The 19,229-nt window shown below is 37.9% G+C and overlaps 1 protein-coding gene across 1 annotated transcript in view; it reads right to left on the bottom strand.

Annotated features, from left to right (window-relative positions):
- Positions 1-228: 228 nt before the first annotated feature.
- SORCS2 (sortilin-related VPS10 domain containing receptor 2) overlaps positions 229-19,229 on the bottom strand; it is a 108,816-nt gene continuing 89,815 nt past the window's right edge. The window contains exons 21-26 of the mRNA XM_008948478.1: positions 18,243-18,368; positions 13,368-13,467; positions 12,042-12,144; positions 2,819-2,976; positions 592-671; positions 229-252 (exon numbers count right to left, since the gene is read on the bottom strand). Of these exons, the coding sequence (XP_008946726.1) occupies positions 229-252; positions 592-671; positions 2,819-2,976; positions 12,042-12,144; positions 13,368-13,467; positions 18,243-18,368 (591 nt within the window). The remainder of the gene's footprint in view (positions 253-591; positions 672-2,818; positions 2,977-12,041; positions 12,145-13,367; positions 13,468-18,242; positions 18,369-19,229) is intronic.

Below are 19,229 nucleotides of genomic sequence, written 5' to 3' on the forward strand. Positions count from 1 at the left end.
AAGCTGAAGAGAGAACACAAGATGTATTATTCTTCTCCCCCAGTAACAGATGATGGACACTTTTTTCCACATGACTGATAAGAAACCACCAGCATTTACAGCCGTAGTTGCAATTTTGTGACATCACTAGGGAAAAATAAAACGATACAGAGAAGAGTCTTTCGGCTTTTGTGTTCAGCTGTAAATATCAGCTAACCAGGTAACTGTGCATCTCCCTGGAGTTGATGCTCAAAACCACGCCTGAGTGATTGCCTATGGAAATACAGAAACAAAAAGCCAGCATTAGTGTATTCCAGGCACTTCACAATAAATCCCCCTTTTATTGCAGGGACAAGTCAGTCCCATAAAGACAGTGGCTTTATCAAACAACAGGTCATGTGAAGGTTGGTGCAACAGCTCCATGTACCTACAGCATATTTTTGCGCAAAGCTTTTGCTCATAGTGGTGGATTTGTGGCGGATTCCTAGGGTTTCTATCCCAGTGACAGCATAAGTCGGTTCTCTTTGTGGCTTAAAAAAGTGTAGTTGTCTCGAGGGGTGCAGGTGAGGGAGGAGAATGGAACCTGAGGCGTCCATTCGACATGCCACTGACCTGGGACTGGACACTGACCGGCATCAGCAATAAGGGAACTCTGTAGCTGCTCAAGTTGCCACTTCTCCCAGAAGGAGTCACTGCAAGGTAATGGTGTTGAGGAGTCCCAAGGTGGGGGTTGCGATAAAGTAGGCAACATAAAATATATAGAAAACAAAAAAAGTGGATGGGTGAGTCTGGAAATACTGTACTGTGGAAATTCAAAAGTTATGAGAAGAGAGAGAACAAACAGAAACCCAGGCCCATAACTCCCTGCTGTGCACGGAGCGGAGGCTGCTACTGACATCTCCCTACAGGGAGGGAGAGAGCTCACCAGAACTAGAAGGGGTCTCCATAGCATCGGAACCTTCTGCAGATAATGTCGTAAAACAGAATTTAATAGAAAGCAGGGATTATAACATGTTTCATACTCTAGCCAGATAAAATAGGGGAGTATCATTAACAGGAATATTTTCTTGGCAGTACTAAGCAATACCAGAGCTAGTGGAAAGTACTGCAGGTTACAAAACAGTACAGAAAGAAGTATAGTTTTAGGTCTTGTGTCTAAAAGCTGTACAGTAGCTTACAAATATGGATGACTGTGATCCACAGAAATGAACTTTTTACGCTTTGCTGGAAACACTGCTGGTGTTGACAACCTGGCAGAAGCACAAATCACACTGAGATTTGCATTTGCTAATCATCTTAAGTTTCACATCAAGAGATCATGGTCTGGCACTCTTGAATCCTAATAATGTTCTGCCCAGGTAGACGAGATTTTGTTTTTCTCCCAGGTAAGGAGTGCAGGACAAATAGAGATAATTTTTGAATGCCTTTACATATCAGGGTAGCGTTTCTTTATTCCAGCATCCCAAGCTGCCTTATAAAAATAGCATATAAGGGATTTTCTACCATTAAAGAAGTGATGCTTTTGTACATAAGTAGAGGTAGTTGAATGCTCCACTTTAGCAAGCATGCCTGCAAGTACTTTGTTAGCATTCAGCCTTATCTTCTAAAGACTCTGGAGATGAGTTGATCAAATAATTTTAACATAGACTCTGTTTTTCCAGTGTTGATTCTGGAACTAGCTCCAGTAAAGTCAGGAGTGCTATCAAGGTCATATTGCAAAATGAAAACACAGTGATACTCATACACAAAGGTTGTCAAAGAACAGACAGAAATACACAAAGCAAAGCAAGAGGTTGGATTCTTCCCTTGTGCTCAAAGCGAACACCTCCAAGAACCTGGAAGCAGCACACAGTTCAGCAAATGAAAATAAAGACGTCAACAACAAACAATAAAGGTTTAAATAAACAAGAAAAAGAAATGTCTCCTCTGCTAAAGTTATGTTCTACCCTAGGCCACCACTGGTGCAGCTAAACACATATTCTGTGGCTTCATGAAGACGTTACAGTCCTCTGTTACACCAAGAATCTACAAATGCTGCAAATCCTTCAAGTTTTGCGTTATCTGATTCATTTTCACAAAATATATAGAAATAGAACTGGCAAGGTTTTCCCACTCGCCTACACTTTTCACTTTGACCTGAAAGCAGTTTGAACACAATGGTAAATTTTACAAGAAATGAACTTTACAGATCAGCTCTACATGCTACATTAAAAATAACCACAGGGTGCCAGGATATACACTTCCACCTGGCACTGAAATAATTTGCACTGAGAGAGATTCACAGGATGTTCCTCCCATGGGTTGCTTACGACCACCTCATGAATACTAGAAAGCTGCCAGTTAAATTAGGGAGGATTTATGACACTTTTTATACAGGAATAAATTTTATTTTTCTAATAATGAAAACTTCAAATGCCACTGGAATATGATGGCAAATACAGCAATGGATGTACATACAATCCATCTGAAATCATGGAAACACTGACTCTACAAATCCTTCTAGCCTAAACTCCATTTTCCACTAATTCAGGGGATTATTGAATTAATTCAACTGTTACCTGTTATATCCTTTCTTACTGAACATAATTTCTCTCTAAAATTGTCCAAGTAAGTCTCCTGACACTGAACTGTGCTATCTCTGTACCCATGCTCTATACAGCATATCATCCTTACATTAGCCTCTGTCACAAGAAAGCCAAAATGAGATAATCTTTTGTTAGTGGTGTACTATTTGCTTCCTCCTGAGACTGAGCAGAAAATGAAAAAAAGCAAAAATGGAAACAAATATAAATTAAAACTCAAATACTTATGAAAATTTATAAACTAAAAATGAAGTTACCTCTTGCGTTACCTAGTGTTTGAGAGTCCAGATCATCATCAATAAACTCCTCACCCTGGATGATGTTCTGAGTGTCCTCACTATGATTAACAGGGCTTGTCATCTCCTGCTCTTTTTCATTGTGCATCTGGGCGTAGACATTTCTGCCTGGCAGTTTCCTAAATTGGAAAAGCAGAAAAAGTCTTGTGATGGAGTTCCTTGGTGTCTCGCACATGCTGGCATCAGAACAGAGCTACAGCAGGGCAAAGTTGTTCCAGAATCACAAAACAGCACCAATCCCATCCTTCCTTAATTTTGTGTTCACAGTCTGAACTTATCAACTCCTTATTCTCAGTCAGAGTTTTATGGAACTGCCTTATCACAACATTTATACCAATGTAATAATTAAGCATTGATTTCTGACTGACATTGAGCAGCACGGAAAAAAAAAATTACTAAAACCACAGGAAAACGATTTTAAGAACTCAAGCAGTAAAATGGCCCAACAGGCATTCATTCCAGGTTCCAGATGTCTTCACAAACATTAAGCTGGGTCAGAATCACCATCACATCTCCCTGGTGAGGTGGGCTGACACTGAAGGGTAACAGCATTGAATGGCACTCTCATATTCCATCAGGGCTGAGCAGGAAGAAGCAGAATTGCAGGAGACAGGGAATGGAAAGTGAAAAGATAGTGAAGAATCAGGAGGCCAGGACCAAGGTGTAAGGAGTAAGGAAGGAAACGGGTATCGACAAGAGCAAATAAGAACACAGGGGAGGCTGGTGAAGTTAAGGCAGCAGCACTTAAGGAGACAGAGTGTAAAGTTTGAACCAGGACTGCTGGGAACAGCTGAATGAGACACAACTCTCTACAGTAGACAGCATTTAATTCATTAATTCTGATTTGGATCTAGAAAAGTAAAAAGCATGTTATTAAATAGCTCTATCAGCTCTAATGAACAATTAGCACCATGGCTGGGACCGGGAGGCTTAAGACTTTGTATTGATAAAGAGTTCTTAACTAGATTAACTTAAATTAGACATTGTAAAATCAAAGGGAATAATCACGGGCTTCTAAATTTGCCACAGAATTTATGGTTTAAACATTTCTTGAGAACCGTACCCTTTGATGTAGCTGCATTCATCTGCTATCTGCCTGGGGACAAAAAGACATCCTCTCCTAGGCACCAAGCAGACATTCTTGGTTAGGGAGCTGCAGGTCGTGAGCTACGTTTCCTACACGGCAAGAAGCAGCTTTACAGTTTGATCAACATGACAGCAGATCATGGCTGTCAAAGTCTGTGCTTAAATACAGATTATTGCAACAGGCAGACAAGAAGAAGAACAGAGAAAACGGGGTTGAACTGCTGAGGTTAAGCTGTGGTTTCTGCTGAGCTCCTTGAGACAGTGAGAAAATACAAAAAAGTGACACTAATTTTCAGGCATCTCTCTAAAAACAACCATTTTCTGCTCCATATTCTGGCAGCAGTTTGAAAACTGGATAAATACAGAGGTTGCTCTATTTTCTCTAGGCTTTTGAAGATGACTTGTCTTTAATTGTCATTTTAGAAGAAAGGTGCTTAACTAGGTGGCTCCACCTTAGTTTGAGAAAAAAATTACTGCACTGAACTATTTCAAACAGCACCTTCCATTGCACCAAAGTAATTAGAATAAATAGAAAATGCTAAGCAATGAAAAATGACTGAAGAAGATCTCATCCTTTTAATTCAAACTATCCAAGAGATATATAATTGCATCCTATATGCCTATATGTGTACACACACACTCATTTGTATAGGTACGTGTATACACACACAAAATTATATATATACAGAAATCGGGTATTTTATCCTATTATTTACAAGCAGCACAAAGAATGAAATCTGATTGCTCTTGCTCTTTTCTGTATCTCAGTGAGCATAGAGTAAATCAATCTAACCAAAGGACTAACCAAATGGAAAGGACATGGATGGAAAGAAGGTCTGATAGTACATCACTGTGCTGCCATGACCACTTCAACAGGTCTGAGAGCTCCTCTAACACAAACATACACATAATGCCAAGACCTGTATCACCATCTTCCCATTAACTGGAAGAAAAAAGCCATGTTGAAAGAGGGAAGGACATTCCTCATTACAGAAACAAATACATCAATCAGGTAATTAATTCAGATTTGTTTTTCCTCTAGGGCCAGGAACTCCAGACTGTTTTGAATGCGTCTGCTAATGAAACTGGTCATGTGGAAAACAATACCCCTCTCAATCAGACCTGCATCAAACCTGTCAAATTGCTCACTTTCAGTCTACCACCAAATTCCTAAGGGAAACAAAACCCAGAAGAATGTCTTTGCAACACATCTGCTGAACATAGCACACGTTTCTGCAATAATTAGGGGATCTTCTCAAAACTGTATTTCTGACAGATTGTTGAAGCATCAATGGCACTATCAAACTATTTTTGACATACTAGAAATGTTATCCATCTCTAACCCACATGGCACATCAGACCTTTGCAGCTAAGTAAAGGGAGCAGAGTTGTAGTCTAACTGTTGTCTACCCATGCTGAAAGACCTGGTTGAAACCTTTGGTGTAAAGTCTGAGGCTTCAACTCACGCCTCTGGTAGGATTACGAGAGATCATCATAATCACAATATGTACTATTAAAGATAGCAAGGGGTTCCTAAATGAAGAAACCTCAGTTCACAAATAACCATTACTTGTATCGTTGTTAAAAGCACTTCTTTAAGGGTTACAGATAAAAGGAGAAAAGGCCTAAGCTGTTACTGCTCACTCACCTAAACCTCATAAGCTCAAACTTACTAAGTACAGCTCCTTTGTGGAAGGTATAAAGTTGAGGTACTCAGTGACTTTTCTGTACTTTCCTTTACTCCTCACTTCCAGAGGAAAGCATTTTAGATGGTAACACAGAGTATGGATGGGAGGAAGGAGAATATTACAGGTCTTGTGAAGGCATACACTGTAGGCATTTGACCTTTTATACACTATAGAGATCCCTACATGTTTCATATTGGTTCAGTTTTACAAGGAAGAGAATCAACCAGAATGAAGAAAATGACAGTGTCTTTTGAAGAGGCACTATTAACACATGCCAGATGTTCTGTTTATAAAGGACAATTGCAGTGTGGGATGAAAGAGCATGTAGATACTGAAACCTTGCTAAAGATGGACAATTTTCCAGTTGCTCCTCACTGCTCTAGCATGTAGGAAGGAAGCTGTTATTCCTACTTACACAGAGAGAAACTCTTGTGTACCATGATGTGCTTTACTCTTCTTAAGGAAGCAATTTATGTTGAGTCCAAAGTAACTGTCTGAAGCAGGCAGAGCTGAAATGCTTGGGTCTACATAAAAGACTACTGTGAAAACATGACAAGACATGAAATTTGACCCAAGAGATTTATATCACCAATATGAAAATAGAAAGCTCATTTATAAGAACAGAGAAAAATATTATGCAATAGTTTCTTTGGGGGGTTTCTCTTCAGCTGCAAAATGCATGTGCTTCATATCCATCACTGGAGACAATTACCTTTGCTGAGCAGCACTCCATGGTTTACATTTTTAGTTCCTTTTGTTTTCTCTGTAGCATTTTATTTCAATCATGAAAGAGAAGAAATGTTCATTCCCTCTTTGAGGACCATAAAAATATGAACTGGAGACTTAATTCTGCACAGAACTACTAACGATCATCACAGCACATGGCTTTCACCGAGCTCTCCAGGTCCCACACCTTTTAGAAGATATTCCAGAAAGCAATTTATTTCCTCCCTATATACAAAAATTATAATCAGTTCATACCCAAAACTGTTTACACTTTAAAAGGTAGAACAGCAGGAGGGAGATGAGATATTGATTCCCAATCACTTAAACTCTCTAGTTTATTTGGCTTTCAATTCCTTCCTTGTGGAGCAAATATTCATTGGCCTTTATGCAACTTCATTTTCCAGAGGCTTGCTTAAGATTCTGTTTAGTATAAAAAATAAGAACATATTCACATGGCAAAGGATATGGAATAATGCAGCATTCTCTTGGAACTTAAATAAAACTAACAACAATAATAATCTGTTAAATATTATACTTTATTGTGGTGTTGGCTTTATTATGTTTGGATTAATGTCCAGATGACTGACTTCTTTGGGCTTCAAGGCATTCCATTCTATTTAGAAATCTTTTCTACAAGCTATTACTTTGATTTTGGAGGAAGTTTTCATGAAATATTATGGATCATGAAATTACTGCCTGCATTTTGTTTTGTTTTTTTTCATAACTAAATGACATGGATTGGGACTAAACTTGCTCTCATAGAACATAAAAGTAGTATAAGCAAGGCAGGGAAAAAAGATAGCTTTTCTTCAGAGACAGAAAATGAGATAGTAAGTCAATGAGGCAGAAAGATAACACAGTTCTGCTCCAGACTGTGGAAATGACCCAGGAGGGGGCTCATTTACCATAAGTGGCACTTGATAGTAGTGGGGAAAAAAGGAGTACACACAAAATGGTGTAAATTTGGCTGAAGAAGATTTAACAGTGATTTGTGAAAACAATGTATGCAGATTTAAGTACAGTAGTACTGGCAGTAGTTTGCTTACAAATTAAAAGATGAAGATTTTCTTACTCTTTTAAAGAATCAAATTTCCTGCTATTAAATAGGTAAAATGCCTAAACAAAAAAAGCCAGCTAATTGCTCTGGTTTGGGTACTCTAATATTCTGTTGTTCTACAGAAGTAAAAAATTAAAGGATTATTTCAAATCTTCCATGAGTAACATGATGAGTACACAGCAGCTTTGATGTGGCTAAAACATAATTTTCCTATCCTCCACTTTGCCTAGTGCAGACAATGCTATTTGTCTTCTCTACAATGTTGCCCAAGACCCCACACCACAGACGCTTGCTCTGAAAGGATGAAGAAATCTTTTCTGGATGGCACTTGAAACCCACAAAAAAAATAAACACTGTTTCAAAGGGAATGGAAGAAGTATGTTTTTACTGAACCAAATTTAGTAAAGATGGTCTGCTACAGAAAAAATAAATGCAGGTCCCAGATCTGCATTAAAAAACTAGACCTGATTTCTCAAAAACTCTTTTCCAGGTGCTTCATATTGTTCGGATTAAAAGAATCAGCTGTAGTCCATTTCACCTGGATGCTTAAACAACTGAAGCAGCCTAGTGAGTATTGCAACATATTGTGTGCGTGAGGTGATTTCCACATGCAGAAAATAAGAGCAAAGGAAAGGCAAATTATTCTTGGCTTGCCCACCATCCATGTTCATTGTTTGAACTGCCTCTTGTTCCACATCCACAGTCAGATTTAGAAACTGGAGTATAACTTCTGGCTTCTTGCTGCCATGCTGAAAAATCCACCCCCAAACTATCTAAACCAATCTTTGTTCATTTGTGGGATACGACTAGAATTACTTTTTAAACTCGTTAGCATTTATAATGGGTAAAAATAGTCCTACTCTGAATTGCTTACCTACTCTGATCACAAAGGATCAAAATCCTGTGGTTCCCAAATTTTTTTTTTTTTTTTTTTTTTTTTTAGAATCTAAAGCAACTAACCACTCTTGGGTCTTGGGATTGCCAGGAGTTGTTCCACAAGCTCTGGAGATGTCAATACCAGTTTTTTGAGCACATGTTCCTTGTGAGAAGTGGCTGGATACACAAATATGCCATTAGATAAAAGGGGGAGGGCGATGGAAGACAAAAGGATAAATGCTTACAATGGTACTGCGTCTAAGAACAGAGAGCAGAAGTTTTTCTAGTCAGTGTTTAAGTATTTGGGATTAGTGCATATCAGAACCAATGTAACCTAACAATCAGCTAGACACCCATGACAGCTCTGATTATCCAGCAGACCCTATGATTTTATTTTGACTAGAGTAGTGAGAAATAATAAATTCTCATCTTTTCTTTTTAATGGGCATTCCTTCAGGAGAGATGAGACAGTGCTGGTTCTTACTATGCATATAACAAATCAGCCAAAATCCCACTCCTGTGTATGAATCTGGTTCTTCCCTACCTCCCTACTTAATTAGCTAAAATATTCTGTTTCCTGCATATGAGAAATCTGACACAGAATCTTATGCAGGATTGTTATTTTTAAATTAATGCTCTCCCCCAAACTAGTTTTGTGAGATTTACTTCTTGAGAGGGGTACCAATTTGTAGCGCGGGGTATTGAGGTTTGCAAACAATGAGAAATTCAACAAGAGCAGAAAGTTTCATCACAGCTGTCCTGACTGCCCTGAAAGATTCATAAAAGAAGAGGTGTCAAGTTAGTCCCTGATGTCTTGTCAACAGAGTCTTTCATCTCACAATTCTGCATGACAAAAACTGCAGTAAATTGAGACCCAAGTTCTTAGGACATGAATTTCAAAAATAATCTGGGGGGGGGGTGGAGCTGCTGACCATGCCTGGGGACAAGGGTCCATGGCACTCAGGAACCAGTGAGCAGTTTGGGCAGGTTTCTCCATTTTCTGTTGAAGATGTGCTATAGTCTACACACAAGTTTGCTATTTTCTCTCTATTTTTCATCACAAGCACTGACCAGTGCCTCTGCTCGTTGCAAATGGATGAAGTACTCTCACATGTGAAGCTGTAACCTTCCTGCCAATGCAGTCACCGTCTGAACTGCAAGCCAGTCTTTCTATCTTGCATCTTGCCAGGTATCAAAATGAACCTTGAGAAAGAACTGTTCTTTGGGCTGGCAAAGAGAGCAAAAGAAAGAGAAAGAATATTCCAAAGGCACATCTGTGCAATCTTTGCAAAACACCTTCGTTGGTGTGCCCCAATGCCAACTGCAAGTCCTGTAGACCCAATTAGTGTAGTGACAAAACTAAGATTAATAAACATTTATCTGACTTGGGGGTGAAAAAGAAGTTTCAGCCCTTTTCTGAAAGGAGTTTCTGGCTGGCTATGAATGTACATAAATAAAAGGACAGCACCACCAAGTGCCTTCCATCTCCTCCTTAATTTTGTAAATCATACAGAAAAATCATGGACACTATTAATATTTCAAGACCTTATACATGCCTGTAACTTCTAGGCGGAAATAATTCATCTTTACATTTGCACATGTTGTCCAAGTTACCATAGGGTCCAGGAAGTGTTGCTCTGCTGGAATTATCTCTTAAAATTGAACAATTTTTGTTGCCTATGGCATTCTTTCAGGAAATGAATTTTTAATACACAGGCATATAATATTGACAAGCTACCTTTGTGCGTTACAACTTGCAACTTCTTTATCTGTAAAGGACACAGTTTCATACTCTCAGTCCCTATGGACCAGTTTGTAAACTTACATACTCACTGTACTGATTTTAAAGGGACTATACAAGTGAGTAAGTACTCCATGGGGATCCAGCAATTTAACATCTGTCTTTATAAAAACACAGGAAAGAATTTTTTAAGATATTAAAAGTTTGGGTGGGAGAGGAGTTTACAGGGAGCACACGAGACAAAAAGGAATTTTCCAAATGTAGCACTAATGAGGCACTCAATATTCTTTGAAGATCAAATTGCAAATGATGGATGCAACCAAAACCGCTGTCATCTTGGAAAAGCTTAGGAGGAACATTTAAAAATATTTCTGTCAAATATCTCAGAAACAGATACGATATGGGGTAAAATTCAATACTCCTGCATGGTCACTCGTCAATGCCAACAGCAGTTTTCAGGCTACTAAGAGACACTGGAATACATCTCACAACTCTCTCTGCTTTCACCTACATTAAACTCCCAGAAAATTCAACTGCAAATGATTTTTACAAATTATATACGGAAGTATGAGAGACATTAAAGCCTTCAATTTGCAAATTGTACTATAGTTTCCTCCTTAATAAAAGCTCTATTTATAAAGCAATGGTTCACTGGGCATTTTAGAAAGAACTCAAGGAAAATATTTTTCTTCTTCCTTTCTTGAATATTTTATATTTCTTCTGCCATGCAGTAATTGTGTCTGTTATTTAATTGCTCTCATTTAAGAGCTAATAAAAAAGATAAATCACACAGCTTTCGAAAGATAACGCAGGCAAGTTTTATGAACCCACACTACAAACAGCAAATCCTCCATGTATTGCTTCTGAAATAACATAATTACATCACATCAACCATTTTTATGCTTTTCCTTGCTGCAGGCACCTAAAATAGCAAAATAGATTTTTATTCGATTGTAGACAGTCTGATACAGCATTCTGTGCTTTTTCCTTTAGAGCAATCAGTCACTAGAAGCTCTAAGAAACTTAGATGCTGAGGTGAGAAAATGAAGAGATTCTTGGAAAAAAAAGAGAAAAAAATCTTTTCTAAACAAACTCTTACTTAAATGCTATCTAAGCTTATTGCTATCACAAACTCAGCCCCACACCTATTTCTGTAAAAGGTTTATTTCAAATAAAAATCGATTTTTAAAGAATGAGACAAATCAATAGGAATCCTCACTGAGTAAGGACGTCAAGGTTTTATGATGATGAAGGCTTGTTTACAGTATGATCAAACCAAATAGCTTCTAAATGCCACAGAGATATAAAAATAACAAAAGCACAGCCAATGATTACTCACACTCATCAACAAGAACCAAATCCTTCAAACTGCACAGCACCTATGATTCAAATAAATTGCAGGCTAAAGACCTATCAGAGCATCAAGGGCTGGCATGGTATCCCCTGTCAATCTTCAGGATATGTCGCTCATCAAGGCCCCTTCCAGAATTATTTCCCCCCTCTACACACTCTAGTGTCAAATTAACATGAATCTATTTCCACTGCTAATTCTATATGGCATTGCCCCAGCAATTAAGATGTGATGTGTGCAAAGAGAAACTCCAAAGAGCTACGCTTTTTGATAAAACTACTTTTTTCAAGCAAATCAGCATTGCAGATGCACTTATTGTCCCAAAAGCTTTATTCATAACTGTTAGGAGTAATGAGGTAGGAATTAATCAGGAACAACATTTTAGCTCAGCTTTTTTGCTTGATGATGTTATTTAGACAGGCTGAAAAAACTCTCCATAGATTCTGTATTATTGCTGTTTATCTTGAAACAGCAAGCGACATCAAGCACTAGTGCAGTACCTTGATTTCTGAAAAGTTCAGAAAAACATTATTTTCTAAGTGGTGGACTTTTTGCAATTCTTCAAGAAACCTCCTTTTCAAATAACAAACACTGTTTTGCTGATATGTGGATACATCTAATTCTTAAAATGTATATGTTGTTGATTGAGGTTTACTTGCCTTTTGAACTTGTAGAGGATGAAAGCCCCAACTGCAGCTAGGCAGATAACAAAGAGAACCACAATAGCCCAGTAGCCACTGCCTCCTCCAATCCTCTGAGAGTCTGAAATACAAAATCAAAGAACAACTTGGCACATAGTCTTTCATGCCAGTCACATTCTTGGGTTTTCTTCTCTATCTAGTTGTCAGGTCAACCATTTTTTGTTACTTGTGTCACCTCATCTTTTCAGTTCATTTGTAGCCTTTTCAAAAAGGCAACAACACAAAATTAACTAACTGGTGACTAGTGACTGAAGGACAGAAGACCAATTAAAAACCCAAACCAAACCAAACCAAAGATTTAATTATTTGCATACTCACTGGTGGTGTTTGTTTGGTTTGTTTTGGTTTGTTTTATTTTTTTCTGGGAATATGAAGTTATCATAGGAAGTGATCACACACCCTAAGTCCATGCATTGCAAAAGCTGGGCTATATTAATTTCACAGATGGAGAAACTAAGGCTCTGAACAACAACAAATGAACTCATCAAGGTCATACATTGGCAAAGGCTGGAATGAACATGGGCTTCTTTCAATCCTAGCCTTTTGTGCTGGCTAATGAATACTAGTCCTTTAAACCAGATGAGGTACTACAGCAAAACTGTAGTGTAGTAGAAGTGAAGTACTGCTTCTCTATTAAAGACTAGATAAAAGAGATTTGTCTTCTACAGAGAGCTGATAGATAAAATCACACCAGTATTTACACAAATGGATTGCAGTCAGCTAAGCTTTTCTCTCACAACACGTTGAAGTAAGAAAGAAGGACATATTATGGGAAATGATACACAACCAAAAAATACAGGACATTCTAATAAAAGGTTCATGTCAAAGCTGAACTTTCTGGTTAAACCATCATTTTAACCTACCTCTGCTCAAAATTTTTTTGAAGCCTGGTTGGCTCTTCCTTCAGGGCAATGTTTTGTATAATAAGAATATTTTGTTATGTGGTTACACAGAAAAAAGCAAGAACCTTCTGGAACAAATTACAAGGTATGACAAGATGGAAATATGTAAGAAATATGTATTTGGAGGTGGTGATTGTTAATGAGTACTAAATGAAAATATATCCATATACACGTTTGTGTGTATGCACATATATATTTACATACACATATACACATATATATCTATCTGTGTATCTATATGTAACAACTACCAAGGAAGTGTATATATGTATGTGTGTATATGAACACATCTATATTGCCATGAAGATTTTCTCCTTAACTTATCAGAACTCAGACATGCATCCAAAGGTAGACCTGTTGGGAGCTTTGTTTATGTATTTACCTGAATCGGAGTCAGCTAAAGTCACTAAGACCCAGTATCCTCCTCGCAGAAAGAAACTGATGTTGTGTGCATTCAAAGCCTGCTTTATAGCTGCTATTCTCTGAAAATACAAGAGAGAATATGAGACATCTCACACAGTTCCACTTCAAAAGACTCAATGCTCTAAAAAAGAAAACCTCCAGTTCATTAAATGGTGAGAAACTCAGAAAGCATTTATCAATGATAAGCTGAAATCTTAAAGAAATTCCATATTTAAAAATCATGCAAAACTCCACAAGCCATAAAAGTCAAAAATGTCAAATCTTTATAGCCAAGTCTTTCTTTCTGCTAATCAAAGCCTTTACATTTAGCCAGCAATTGACAGACAGCATGCCATTTGCACGCACTATTGGGTTTACCTTGGTCATAACTCACACAATGCATAATCCTTACTAAAACCTCTCCCTTCTTCTAACCTATAAGAAGAAAATGTGCAATGTCACTTTAGATTTCTTGCCATAAAAGTAACTGCTATTTGATAATGAACTGCATGTCATAATTTACCTCACCTCCTTACCTATAATGGGATGGAATTCATTTATACCTGATTTTTAACAATACTCTGTAGAAATATATACATCCATCCATGTGGAAAAAAATCAGGATTCCTCATATTTTTCTCCAGTGGATAGAGCACAGTGAAATATGGTCTCTCACATTTTTATGGAACAGCACCATTAAATATACCATCATATCCTAACCCCAGATTAAAAATTGTCTGAATTTTCCCTTCTATTTGCTTGTGTCTTCACCATGGGCAATTTTCTAAAAGATCAAAGCTAGTTTTATACTCTATGCCTTATAATTTAGGATAAGACTTCCCACAGGATGCCAAATTAGAAATATGCTTTATCCATGAAACCTTCACAACTTCTTTTATGATACTATCAATTATGGTGCTCATATTTGACAAGCCTTTGCAGTATAATAGATAGAAATCCCTGCAGTCTCTCTCATGTTACAGACAGACACTATACAAAAGTTCAAATTCAGATATCCTCTCTCATATTGAGAAACAGGTAACTTCTAAAGTCATTCCACTGACTTTATTGCATTTTCTGTTGGGGAATGACTCAGTTTATGGGTGATGTGAAGATGGCCTCAGTTAGTTCATAAGACAATTCCTCCAGGTAGGTCCTAAGTATTTATCTTTTTACTCAAAGTCTGAAAAGAAAGTGGCTATGGCAACTATATTGATTAACAGCCTCTAAAGTGATACTGGCACCACTGAAAGAGAGTTACTTAGTCTCAGTTCATGTTCATTCACATGTTCATGGTATACAATGCAAGAGGGACCAGTATTTTAGGCTAATCTGACTTTCAGCCAGTAAATAAAGTTACTGAGCCTCATAACTTTGGATTCATCATATTTTCTGGCAAGTATTTGAGGAATCCAGCATTTGCTCTTTTTTTTGGTTAAGTGACTAAAACTGTTCTACACACCCTTTGATTCCCACTCAAGCCTATATGAACTACACTTTCACAGGTGTATCTGATCCTCATGTGAACCCAGCCAAAAGTTCTGGCTTATTTATTTCCCTGTTAGATTGACAGCTGTTTCAGCTCTCATGGCTTTCTTTCTGCCCCAAGGTATTTATTGAGCACAGTGTTGCCACCTTTCAAACTTTTTAAAAAACAAATCCAATGTTTGGAGTTCTCCCCTAGATTCTCTAAGTTAACATTATTATATCAGCACTTGAATTTTCTATCTATCTTCTTTTTCTACATCCTTTACAATGACAATACTTGAACATTTGAACACAAGCGTATAGAAAACATTCAGTGTTGAAGAGTCCTCACGGCAGTGTCACAACACTGACTTTGAGCACTGGCACTAGCAGCCTGACAAAGCACATCCTTCCAGTGCCAGTGAAACATGATGAAGACCTTCAAGATTCTTTTCTGGTAACAGAAGAGAATGTAATCTTTAAACAAGTGATACCATTAGCATTTTCCTATTGACCTAACCAGTTACTGCTTCTGTTTATTTACATAGGGGATATATTCAGGATATTTCTCAAGTCACAGTGGATTCTGACATAACACCTATTACATCAAAATTTGCACCATTCAATTCTAAACCAATGAATTCATATGCACACAACAATAGCTAAAGTATTAGCAATAATACAAAAATAGAAACTTAAGCAACTGGCACTAGAATTCTGGCTTTACAGCACTGTACTCTATAAAACAGTCAGTGTTGAAATGCGATATTATTGTACCTCCTTTTTTATCATCAGATAGCACAGATTGCTGTAATTGCTCCTGGCTCCCTTTGTTCCTGCTCCAACCCAATGCAGGTTGTACCATATTTGGTATTTCCATACATGTAATCCTCAGCAGTCATTGGTCTGACCTGGTCCATCCTAATAGTGTCAGAAATGTACATCTACTCTCCAGCTTAGACAGTTACTTTCACCTTTTGGCGCTCCTCTAGTCTCAGAAAAACTTTGCAAGGCCTTAGTGGAGGACTGCTTGTTACAGAAACTGTGCCCTGTGCCCTGCTAAACTATTGCAATTTCCCCATAGCCTCATCGAACAGAAGTTTTCACTAATCATTTGCAACATGTGATTGTTCTTCTTCAGAGTAGCTCACGTGATATTTCATACACAAACATGAAAAAAACCTTGAGACAGCATTGATCATAACTGATGATATTCTTCAAGCTGCCTTAAAGCACAGTGGGAATGTAGCAGTTGAGATTTAAAGGGAACGAATACGCTTCACACTGCACTGAAATGAAATGTTTGCACAACCTATGAATCTATCACCATCAGTTCCCTTAAATTACTAAAGTCATCCATTCCATATATGCTCAGAATAAAGAGAAAGAATTTCCTTTACAAGCTTGCCTTGGTTCTTCAAGAAATGGAAAGATGCAAATAATTTTCAAGTGGTAATACTCACCTGGCTGAAAGCCATAGCTCATGAATGGCTCTCTACTAAAAAACTAGCCTGTTAAAATTAATTGTTTCCTGAAATATAATCTGGATTTCAGACTCCCAGGAATCCTCCTAGTGATTACAGAGGTATAGCAGTAGTAGTAGTTTGAGGTTGCCACAAAGCAGAATACTTTGTGCATTCACACTGTACATTTTAAAGTAAGACACCTGTTCAAGTACCTGGACAAATTTAACATACTTCTTTGGACATTCCAAAGTGTACCACATCAATTTCAAACACAATCTACTGGTTTTGTGTTAATATGAAGATATTAAAATTGTTTCAGCTACTGTATGGATCATTTGGCTCATAAACAAGTTCTGGTAATGTCTAGTGTATGCAGGTGACTGAAGGGGGGGTTGTAAAAGCCACGCAGCCTTAGATCACCTTAAGGCCCTATCTGTGCAGAGACAACCCATGAGGAGCTGTGTAGATAGCTCAGCCCTGAGTTGTCCATAAGCCATAGAACAAACAAGTGCTGCACCATGTAAAGAAACAAAACCTGAGCTGAGTCTTGAAAGCCCTCAATAAATAATATGCGCTGAGTCTCAACCTAAACCACTATTCAGTTGCCTGAGAAAGTAAAATAAAGAGAACCTAGAGCATTTCAGTGTCCGTTTCAGCCAACAACCTTGTGTATCCAGATGGTATAATCCACTCAGGCATGGTCTTGCTCACAGTCACGTAAATCAAAGGTTAAAAGCCCTAAGGTTCAGGTTAGGAATTGAGAGTCACCTCTCCAAGACCCTTCCCCCTCTCTTGGTTGGGACATCAGCCAAGGCCACTTTTCTGGGATTGAGAGTCTCTACCTGGAGGGGTAAGTGAATATTTAGCATGCTCTAAGTTTGCAAATGCAGGTGGTTAACTAATACTCATACAGTATTAAGCACACTTTCTACATTGTTATAGTGTATTCTTGCTTTTAAGTTGTAATGGTGCATTCTTCCACTGTGTCTGTGAAAACCTGCATTAGTGGCATATTAGACGTGTGAGCAAAGTTCAAACAAAAAGTTTGCTTCAGCCTTGCAGTTAAACTGTGAGTGAAGTTCAAATAAATAATTTGCTTGAACCATGCAGTCTAGTCTCTTTTTGATACATCTACTTCTCCAGCTCTTTGGATACTGTGAACCTTGCCTCAAAAAAGTTGTAAAATGCCCTCCAAAATTATCCATATATTACACTAGTATTCTGTGTAACAGGCAGGACTTGAACTGCAGGATACAGGCACAGCACTGGGATCTGTTCCTTCCCTATCAGAGCAAAAGGATTAATATAATAAGGTAGAAGTGCCAGTCTCCTGATTTTCAACTGGCATAAAGTCTTTTATTATGGAAGAAATATGTTTTGGAAATAAGCATGAAGAAAATAGTATCAGATTTTTATTCCTGTGTTCACTGTATTTGCTTCTCACCAACTGAAAAGGACAAATGCCCATAAGGCAGAAACTACCTGCTTGATGATCTTCACATTATAGGTCAAATACTAAGGCTCTATTTCTGTTTGACCTGAAATCTAATTTTCTTCTGAACACAATACAGAGATGGTTCATCCCTCTTTAGAAAGATCAGTGTTCTAAATACACTCTGCTCTGCTGGATCTTCACAGACTGACATGCCATCACTGTTGGTTTTGCTTAAAAAACAGATCAATATTTGTTCTTCTTGAGAAATACACTAATACCAGTAATCACTAGATTGTGCTGGTCTATACACTGGCAAACCACAGTCAGAATTTCTAGCTTTCACATGTCTCTTGTTAGGTGGGAGTGAGATCTTAAAGGTAAAGGTAAGGAGAACCTTTTAATTTCACATAAAGACAATGAGAGTACAGCTACTGATTGCAAAACAGGATTAAGACTGTCCATACTAGACATATATTGCTCTGGTTACCTTATCACTAGTTACACTCCTCTTCCTTTTTGGTTGGTTTACTGGTAGTAGCACATGCAAGTCAGCAGCTGTGGGCAGACCAGGTTTCACAACTGTCATGAGTGTTTCTTCAGCTATATTGGTTTCCTGGGAAGACAAAGGCACATGGCAAATTATAGAACAGCATGCTTTGTATTTTACAGAAAATACATAAGTAATTCCACTTGTCTTTTAGGTTTTGGTGTTCAGATCCTTAATATTTAGAAAGGATTCCACCAGAAGCTAAAACACGAACAAAGCCAAACTTTACCTGAAATGTGAGCTGCTCTTTGAAGACTGGAGGAGCTAAGCATTGGTATCGCATTACAGCGATTTAGTGGCACCGCGGAAAGAAGGAAAATGAAGTGGTATGAAGTGGTATGCAGTTTTAGCAAAGCTCTGCAGTGGCTGTGAAGTTCTAGGGTAACATAAAAAAAGATTACTAAGTGATTTAGGACCCTTTGTGGGCCATTCAGACACTTAGTAGTCTTAGAAGGGCATATTCATTACAGCTAACTTTAGCTTAGGGAGGCTACTTTTCCATCTGTGTTTAATGGACATAAAGAAGTCTTCCAGGGCGAGACGAAGAGCACCTAGGTTCAGTTCCTGAAATTGCAATGAATACCTGCATCCCCCACTGGAAGTCAGGTGAATCCCTTCTCAAAATAGTTTGTGCAAATTTTGCTTTTAGTCCGAAATTCCTCCATGTGTTGTAAAATACAGCCACACAATTCTAATGAGAACACCCTGGGTGGTTCATGTCGTCTTTCTCAAATCAATTCTGAAATTCCCTTAAAATGTTCATATTCTTTTGCAAACGACTTAGTAATTATTAAAATGCAAGGGTTATTTTATATGGCAATAAAATATTTGTTTGTCTGACACTCCTTATGGAACGGGTTAAGTTGATAACAGTGGGAAATAACTTTAAACTGACATTTGATGTGAAATGCCACAAAAAAAAGGCAG

Source organism: Merops nubicus, unplaced genomic scaffold, assembly GCF_000691845.1.
Source record: "Merops nubicus isolate BGI_N331 unplaced genomic scaffold, ASM69184v1 scaffold71, whole genome shotgun sequence".
Classification (NCBI taxonomy): domain Eukaryota; kingdom Metazoa; phylum Chordata; class Aves; order Coraciiformes; family Meropidae; genus Merops; species Merops nubicus.